Raw genomic sequence first — 10,105 nt, forward strand, 5'->3', positions numbered from 1 at the left:
GGATGTAGGTCAAGATTGACCGAACCACTCTAAATCTCGGTTTGCATTTACTTTGAGCATATTATCTTTACTGCAAAACTCCTCAAAAGCATACTGCTTTCTGCGCATATATGTTCGGGTTTCAAGCTTTGCATTTTCCGAATCGACGTTTAGACGTAAATCGGTTTTATCGTACGATCATCATATTTCAGTTTGCGTTTATGTTTTGATTTCTATCATAATTGCAAACTGCCTTTATATCTTTGCTTTAACTACATCTCGCTTAATCAAGTGATTTACCAATCAGCATTTAGACGTAAATCAGTTTTTTCGTACGAATATCATATTTCAGTTTGCGCCTACTATCTGATTTGAACCATAACTGCAAACTGAATTTATATCTTTGCTGCATCTCGCTTAATCAAAAGTTAAAGTGATTTACGAATCGATTTTTTTACCGAAATCGCTTTTATCGTACGAACGCAGTTTTTTTTAATCGTAGAAGGTTTTCCGCTGCACTAATTCACCCCCCCCCCCCTCTTAGTGCTATTGATCCTAACAATTATATGATATAATAATGATATGAGGAGTTAGGTGTGTGCTAGTTGTGGTTATAAGGTGTTGATCATATGATACTAGAGTGTCATCGACATGATCGTAAGGTGTCGATTACACTATCCCGATGTGTCGATAGTATGCTTTAAAAGCATTACTATTGCTTTATATATATATATATATATATATATATATATATATATATATATATATATATATATATATATATATATATATATATATATATCCGAATCAACAATATAATATTCGGGTATTATCTGATATAATAATGATATAAGGTGTTTGGTGTGTGTTAGTTGTGGTTATAAGGTTTTGATCATATGACACTAAAGTGTCATCCACATGATCGTAAGGTCTCAATTAAAGGATGCCAATGTGTCGATAGTATGATTTAGATATTGTTAAAGTTTTTATCTAATTGAATTAATTTAAAAGTTTTACTATTGTTTTAATATATATATATATATATATATATATATATATATATATATATATATATATCTAACTAACTCAACAATATAATACCATGATATTATCTGTTATAATAATGACAAGAGGCATTAGGTGTTTATTAGTTGTGGTTATAAAGTGTTGATCATATGATACTAGAGTGCCATCCACACGTAAGGTGTCGATTACATGATGTCGATTTGTTGATAGTATGCTTTAGATATTATTGAAGTTATTTTTTAACTGAAATAATTTAAAAAAATTACTATTGCTTTATATATATATATATATATATAACCAACTCAATAATATAATATCAATATATTATCTGATATAATAATGATATGAGGTGTTAGGTGTGTGCTATTTGTGGTTATAAGGTGTTGATCATTTGAAACTAGAGTGTCATCCACGTAAGGTGTCGATTACACGATGTCGATGTGTCGATAGTATGTTTTAGATATTGTTGAAGTTTTTTTCTAACTGAAATAATTTAAAAGCTTTACTATTGCTATATATATATATATATATATATATATATATATATATATATATATATATATAACCCGACTCAACAATATAATATTAGGATATTATCTGGTATAATAATGATATGAGGTGTTAGGTGTGTACAATTTGTGGTTATAAGGTGTTGATCATTTGATACTGGAGTGTCATCCACGTGATTGTAAGGTGTCGATTACACGATGTCGATAGTATGTTTTAGATTTTGTTAAAGTTTTTTTCTAACTAAAATAATTTAAAAACTTTACTATTGCAATACATATATAAATAAATAAATAAATATACATATATATATATAAGTAATTAAATAATATAATATTATGGTATTATATGATATAATAATGATATGAGGAGTCAAGTGTGTGCTAGTTGTGGTTATAAGGTGTTGATCATATGATACTAGAGTGTCGTCAACTCATCAACATGATCGTAAGGTGTCAATTACACGATGCTGATATGTCGATAGTATGTTTTAGATATTGTTGAAGTTTTTTTCTAACTGAAATAATTTAAAAGCTTTACTATTGCTTTATATATATATATATATATATATATATATATATATATATATATATATATATATATATATATATATATATATATATATATATATATACACACACATATAACCCGGCTCAACAATATAATATTAGGATATTATATGATATAATAATGATATGAGGTGTTAGGTGTGTGGGTTATAAGGTGTTGATCATTTGATACTGGAGTGTCATCCACATGATCATAAGGCGTCGATTACACGATGTCGAAATGTCGATAGTATGTTTTAGATATTGTTAAAAAAAATTTCTAACTAAAATAATTTAAAAGCTTTACTATTACTTTATATATATATATATATATATATATATATATATATATATATATATATATATATATATATATATATATATATATATATATATATATATATATATATATATATATATATGACCGACTCAACAATATAATACCTTGATATTATCTGTTATAACAATGACATGAGGCGTTAGGTATGTATTAGTTGTGGTTATAAGGTGTTGATCATATGATACTAGAGTGTCATCCACACGTAAGGTGTCGATTACATGATTTTGATTTGTCGATAGTATTTTTAGATATTATTGAAGTTATTTTTTAACTGAAATAATTTAAAAAAATTACTATTGCTTTATATGTATATATATATATATATATATATATATATATATATATATATATATATATATATATATATATATATATATATCCTACTCAATAATATAATATCAAGATATTATCTGATATAATAATGATATGAGGTGTTAAGTGTGTGCTATTTGTGGTTATAAGGTGTTGATCATTTGATACTAGAGTGTCATCCACATGATCGTAAGTTGTTGATTACACGATGTCGATTTGTCGATAGTATGTTTTAGATATTGTTGAAGTTTTTTTCTAACTGAAATAATTTAAAAGCTTTACTATTGCTATATATATATATATATATATATATATATATATATATATATATATATATATATATATATATATATATATATATATATATATATATATATATATATAACCCAACTCAACAATATAATATTAGGATATTATCTGATATAATAATGATATGAGGTGTTATGTGTGTGCTATTTGTGGTTATAAGGTGTTGATCATTAGATACTGGAGTGTCATCCACATGATTGTAAGGTGTCGATTACACGATGTCGATATGTCGATAGTATGTTTTAGATTTTGTTGAAGTTTTTTTCTAACCAAAATAATTTAAAAACTTTACTATGGCAATACATATATAAATAAATATACATATATATATATATATATATATATATATATATATATATATAAGCAATTAAATAATATAATATTATGGTATTATATGATATAATAATGATATGAGGAGTTATGTGTGTGTTAGTTGTGGTTTTAAGGTGTTGATCATATGATACTAGAGTGTCATCCACATGATCGTAAGGTGTCGATTGCACGATCCTGATACGTCGATAGTATGTTTTAGATATTGTTGAAGTTTTTTTCTAACTGAAATAATTTAAAAGCTTTACTATTGCTTTATATATATATATATATATATATATATATATATATATATATATATATATATATATATATATATATATATATATATATATATATATATATATATATATATATAACCAACTCAATAATATAATATCAAGATATTATCTAACATAATAATGATATGAGGTGTTAGGTGAGTACTATTTGTGGTTATAAGGTGTTGATCATTTGATACTAGAGTGTCATCCACATGATCGTAAGGTGTCGATTACACGATGTCGAAATTTCGATAGTATGTTTTAGATATTGTTAAAAAAATTTCTAACTGAAATAATTTAAAAGCTTTACTATTGCTTTATAAATATATATATATATATATATATATATATATGTATGACCGACGCAACAATATAATACCATGATATTATCTGTTATAAAAATGACATGAGGCGTTAGGTTTGTATTAGTTGTGGTTATAAGGTGTTGATCATATGATACTAGAGTGTCATCCACACGTAAGGTGTCGATTACATGATGTCGATTTGTCGATAGTATGTTTTAGATATTATTGAAGTTATTTTTTTAACTGAAATAATTTAAAAAATTTACTATTTCTTTATATATATATATATATATATATATATATATATATATAACCAACTCAATAATATAATATCAAGATATTATCTGATATAATAATGATATGAGGTGTTAGGTGTGTGCTATTTGTGGTTATAAGGTGTTGATCATTTGATACTAGAGTGTCATCCACATATATATATATATATATATATATATATATATATATATATATATATATATATATATATATATATATATATATATATATATATATATATATATATATATATAACCAACTCAATAATACAATATCAAGATATTATCTGATATAATAATGATATGAGGTGTTAGGTGTGTGCTATTTGTGGTTATAAGGTGTTGATCATTTGATACTAGAGTGTCATCCACATGATTGTAAGGTGTCGATTGCACGATGTCGATGTGCCGATAGTATGTTTTAGATTTTGTTGAATTTTTTTCTAACTGAAATAATTTAAAAACTTTACTATTGCAATACATATATAAATAAATATACATATATATATATATATAAGCAATTAAATAATATAATATTATGGTATTATATGATATAATAGTGATATGAGGAGTTAGGTGTGTGCTAGTTGTGGTTATAAGGTGTTGATTATATGATACTAGAGTGTCATTCACATGATCGTAAGGTGTCGATTACACAATGCTGATATATCGATAGTATGTTTTAGATATTGTTGAAGTTTTTTTCTAACTGAAATAATTTAAAAGCTTTACTATTGCTTTATATATATATATATATATAACCAACTCAATAATATAATATCAAGATATTATCTAATATAATAATGATATGAGGTGTTAGGTGTGTGCTATTTGTTGAAGTTTTTTTCTAACTGAAATAGTTTAAAAGCTTTACTATTGCTTTATATATATATATATATATATATATATATATATATATATATATATATATATATATATATATATATATATATATATATATATATATATATATATATATATATATATATATATATATATAACCCGACTCAACAATATAATATTAGGAAATTATATGATATAATAATGATATGAGGTGTTAGGTGTGTGGGTTATAAAGTGTTGATCATTTGATACTGGAGTGTCATCAAGGTGTCGATTACACAATGTTGAAATGTCGATAGTATGTTTTAGATATTATTAAAAAAAATTTCTAACTGAAATAATTTAAAAGCTTTACTATTACTTTATATATATATATATATATATATATATATATATATATATATATATATATGACCGACTCAACAATATAATATCAAGATATTATTTGATATAATAATAATATGAGATGTTATGTGTGTGTTAGTTGTTGTTATAAGGTTTAGATCATATGAACTTGTGTGTCATCCACATGAACTTAAGGTTCGATGTGTCGATAGTATGTTTTAGATATTGTTGAAGTTTTTTTTGTAACTGAAATAATTTAGATCCGTATTAAATATAATATTATTTTTAGATCTATATTAAATAATTAATATTTAAAAAATTAAATAATTTTAATAAGTAAGTCGAACTCTCAACCTTTAATAAGTGTGTCTGATACATTACCATCAAATCAATATTTAAGATATAATCAAGTTTTTAAAATCCACCTATTATCGATCACAGCTAATTACAGTTAAATATATCTAATATTCTTATAATCACGGTGTGTTTTTTTAAGGGGATTAATGTTATTTAGAGTTTCAATTAACATATACATAAATTTTTAAGTATTATAATACTTTGGAGGTATACAATTTTTTTGTTTCCTTGAAATCAAGCCAAACCCTAATATATATTTATATATGTCTAATCATGTCAATGATATATTGTTTTATTCATATTGAAGCAAGGATAGCAAACTTAGCCTTAAAAAACCAATTTACATTAAGAACATTTTTGCACCCATGTGGGCTCATATGGCATGGATCACTATAAAATTCATTTGTAATATATAATAATTTTCATTAAAAAAAGTGTAGTTCTTCTTCCATATTTGATCAATATAATGCACATATCACATATTTTACCTTATAATAATAATAATAATAATAATAATAATAATAATAATACACATTGGTCCAATAAGGAGTATCATTGCATGCTACCATTCTAAATTATTTAGGTTGCTCCAATCAAAGAGTTGGAAGAACCAATAATAAACTGATACATAAATAAATATAGCTGCACATGTTATTCTCATTCTTTTTATTTTATTGTATTTATTTGTTATGCAGGAATATGATACAATGATTTAAGCCACATTGTTCTCATCTTTTTTATGCATTAAATAAATGATAAATGTCTGTATCATTTATTGGTGGATTGATGCTTCTGTTAACTTAGTTTTCATATGAAGAATCATATGAAATAAGGCCTTCTATTCAAATGTTGAGTTGGACTTCATTCGTGTCAAGAAGTCAAAGTTAGCTGCCAGGAAACCCAGTTTTGACCGAGTCAGAAGACTTTTGGCGTCGTAGTCAACCGTCTCGACCAAGGAACGGAGGGGAGCTCTACGCCTGCATCATCCCAAGAAACACATCACATCCATTAAGTACGTGAAGGCTCATGTAGTCAAGTCTGCGACGACAAGATTCTCTACCACAACTCCCATTCACTTTGGGTGTTGCCAGTGCTTTAAGAGGCCTTCGACGCCTTCCCGTATACTGTACTCCTTCCTTCCTTCCTTCTTCTCTGAGTCTGTTCCCCTGATCGCCTCTCTTCCCCGATCAACATGGCCCGTCTCTGGCTGCTGCTCCTCGCTGCCCTGCTGACAGCGGCGGGGTCGGACGCCGCCGGGATCGGCTTCGAGTTCCACCACCGGTTCTCCGACCGCGTGCGGCAGTGGGCAGAGGACCGCGCCATCCCCGGCGCCTGGTGGCCCCAGAAGGGCACCGCGGAGTACTACGCCGCCCTCGCCCACCACGACCGCGCCCTCCGCGGCCGCTCCCTCGCCGACGCCAGCCCTTCCGAGCTCACCTTCGCCGACGGAAACGTCACCTACTTGTCCGGTTCCTTGGGATTGTAAGCCCTCTGTTAATCTCAGCTCCTTCACTCCTTTTCCTCTGATGTATGGGACCTAAATCAGAGTTGGGATTTTGATGGCGATCCGCGTGTTTCTTCTCCTCCTGTTTGGATCGGGAATCAGCTTGCATTACGCGTTCGTCGAGCTGGGGACTCCGAACGTGACGTTCTTGGTGGCGTTGGACACCGGCAGCGATCTCTTCTGGGTGCCCTGTGATTGCCAGCAGTGCGCCTCCACCCATCTTGTCGTAAGCCTCTTGAATCTAACCCATCTTTTTCTTCTAGTCTTGATACGATTGCACCTCGGAAACACTGATCGAACACCATCTCCACTCTCACAACATCTCCTCTATTGTTCCTGCTGCTGCATGATTCACAGAACATCATGCAGTAGTTTGTGACCATCCAATGGAACTAACAGAGGTAGTAACAATTGATATTTTGTGCTCCGATCATACCACCATTTATCAATGTTTCTGTCATCGTCATCAAGAATCTTGGTGCCTATGTCTCATGTTATGAACTCAAATTGCAGCAAGGCTTGGAGTTGAACGTATACAGCCCCAGCAATTCATCAACGAGCCAAAAGGTCCCCTGCAGCAACAGCTTATGCGATAACCAAAACGCGTGCACCGGAACAAACGGCAGCTGCCCTTACAATGTTCAGTACTTATCCGCTAATACTTCATCTTCTGGATTTCTAGTAGAGGATGTTCTGTACCTGACGACGGAGGACGCGACTCCTCGGATTGTTGAAGCACCAATCGTGTTTGGGTATGTCGCCTTCGATCAGTACGATCAGCTTAGGATTTAAGTGGGTTCTAATCTCCATTAATCCTGCAGATGTGGAGATAGACAGACTGGTGCATTTCTAGATGGTGCAGCTCCCAATGGTCTGTTTGGGCTTGGAATGGAGAAGGTGGCAGTCCCCAGCATTCTATCAAGCAAAGGATTCACTTCTAATTCCTTCTCCATGTGCTTTGGAGAGGATGGTGTTGGGAGAATCAATTTTGGAGACAAAGGCAGCTCAGATCAGCAAGAAACTGCATTCTTCAACGACAGCAGACAGTGAGTCTCCTTGTGTTTGCTTTCATGTTGTTGAGATCGAATCATATGTTCCTCGAATCATTCAGCAGATCCCGTTCATCTAATGTTCTTCTGCATATATGCTTCTGTAGCCCATCTTACAAAATCAACATGACTGGAATTGTGGTCGGAAACAGTTCTACTGACATGGTGTTTGATGCACTTGTTGATTCGGGTACTTCCTTCACATCCTTGGCTGATCCAATGTATACGTACATCGCCGAGAACGTAAGCTACTGATCGCGGTACCGAAATCCGAAGTCTGCTCGATCAATAATCTTCTTCTGTCTTATGATTCTTTCTCCTTCTTTTGACAGTTTAATGCACAAATAAAGGAGAAACGATACAAATCCGAATCGAACTCCACATTTGAGTATTGCTATGAACTCAGGTAACTCTATCCGCACAAGAAACAGATACATGCTGACATTTAATCTCAAGGAGATCATCTAATGCATAACACATGCTGCAGCCCCGGGCAAACTCGGGTTTTGTTGCCTGTGATAAACCTAACAACACTTGGTGGAAGTGTCTTCCCTGTGAACGACCCAATTATCTTTCTCACAGGACCGGTAAATCTATAAAGATATCATCTATGCTTATTCTAATCTGCTGTGGATACTTACATTTCTTCTGTGTGTGATGCAGGCAAATCAAACTATATATTGCCTCGCTCTTCTGAAGTTTTCTGGAGTCAATATAATCGGGCGTAAGATTTCTCTACGCCTTTCATGCATGTCCGAGTGTTTTGGTTTCTGAGACGATATTGTTCATGTTTAATCTTTATAGCAATTCATCAAACACGCTGTTTGATTACAGAATCTTCTTATGTGCACCTTTCTAGACTAGCTTTGCAAATCTTTATTTCCAGTTCGATTGTTTCTGACATGAGTTCATGGGGATACCCTCTGCAGAGAACTTCTTATCGGGGCTTCGCGTGGTCTTCGACCGAGAAAGGCTCGTTCTGGGGTGGAAGAAGTTCGATTGTAAGTTGTGATTCTATTGACATTTCGTCGAACACATCGATTCCGAAGCAAATTTGAGTGATATGGGAATTGTAATGACTCAGGCTACACTGTGGACAACTCCACCGCTCTGTCCACGCCCACCTCGTCCCCATCAAATGCAGTTGCTCCTGTGCCGAGCAGCTACACTCAGGAGATGACAAAGACAGACCCAAATGCGGCTCAGGTGCCGGCGAGGAGTCCTCCGTCGAGCTATTCACCGCATTCCAAGGCCATGTCAAATCTCTCCCCGGTGGTGTTGCTGATGCTCTCTCTGGCTCTCCTCTGGTGATCTTTCTCCTTCTGACTACTATAAGCTTCGTAAGCTTTACCAGCCACACAGGAATACACACGAAGAGATCGATGGTTATAGATTTTTCTTAATTTTTATTATGTTTTTATTCTTTCGAATAATCCTATGTTTATATTGCAATCGATACTGTAGAGAGAGATTGTCTTGAATAATTTCATAATGGAGAATTGTGTTTCTTGTGAAATTTTAAATTACAGAAAAATGAATAGTTTTTATTTTCAGTGTTTGGTATAGAGAAAAAAAATAATTTGAAAAAGTAAAAATAAATAGTTTTTTTAATTATCTGAGGTGAAGATTGATTTTGAGTCAAACAATATCTCTTTTGTGTTTGTCTAGTGTTGAACCCTTCAAAATTGTGTCCAGATGTTCCTTATAAATGTTCTTTGGATGTTTAAGTTAGTCGAAGTTCAGAAGAATATTTAAGTACATCCGAAAAAAGCACCCGAGGAGCTCTTTTATTATGGGTTCTTATGATCATTAC

General features: G+C 31.4%; 1 protein-coding gene across 1 annotated transcript; it reads left to right on the forward strand.

Moving 5' to 3' along the window:
- Positions 1-6,745: 6,745 nt before the first annotated feature.
- Positions 6,746-9,845, forward strand: LOC103979525 (aspartyl protease family protein 1). Its single transcript, XM_018829138.2, has 10 exons — positions 6,746-7,221; positions 7,346-7,469; positions 7,757-7,995; positions 8,065-8,289; positions 8,400-8,535; positions 8,625-8,698; positions 8,780-8,879; positions 8,956-9,016; positions 9,222-9,293; positions 9,377-9,845. The coding sequence occupies exons 1-10, from the start codon at positions 6,932-6,934 to the stop codon at positions 9,601-9,603; spliced, it is 1,548 nt and encodes a 515-aa protein (XP_018684683.2). The 5' UTR covers positions 6,746-6,931; the 3' UTR covers positions 9,604-9,845.
- Positions 9,846-10,105: the final 260 nt, after the last annotated feature.

Source organism: Musa acuminata, chromosome BXJ3-1 (genome assembly GCF_036884655.1).
Source record: "Musa acuminata AAA Group cultivar baxijiao chromosome BXJ3-1, Cavendish_Baxijiao_AAA, whole genome shotgun sequence".
Lineage (NCBI taxonomy): Eukaryota > Viridiplantae > Streptophyta > Magnoliopsida > Zingiberales > Musaceae > Musa > Musa acuminata.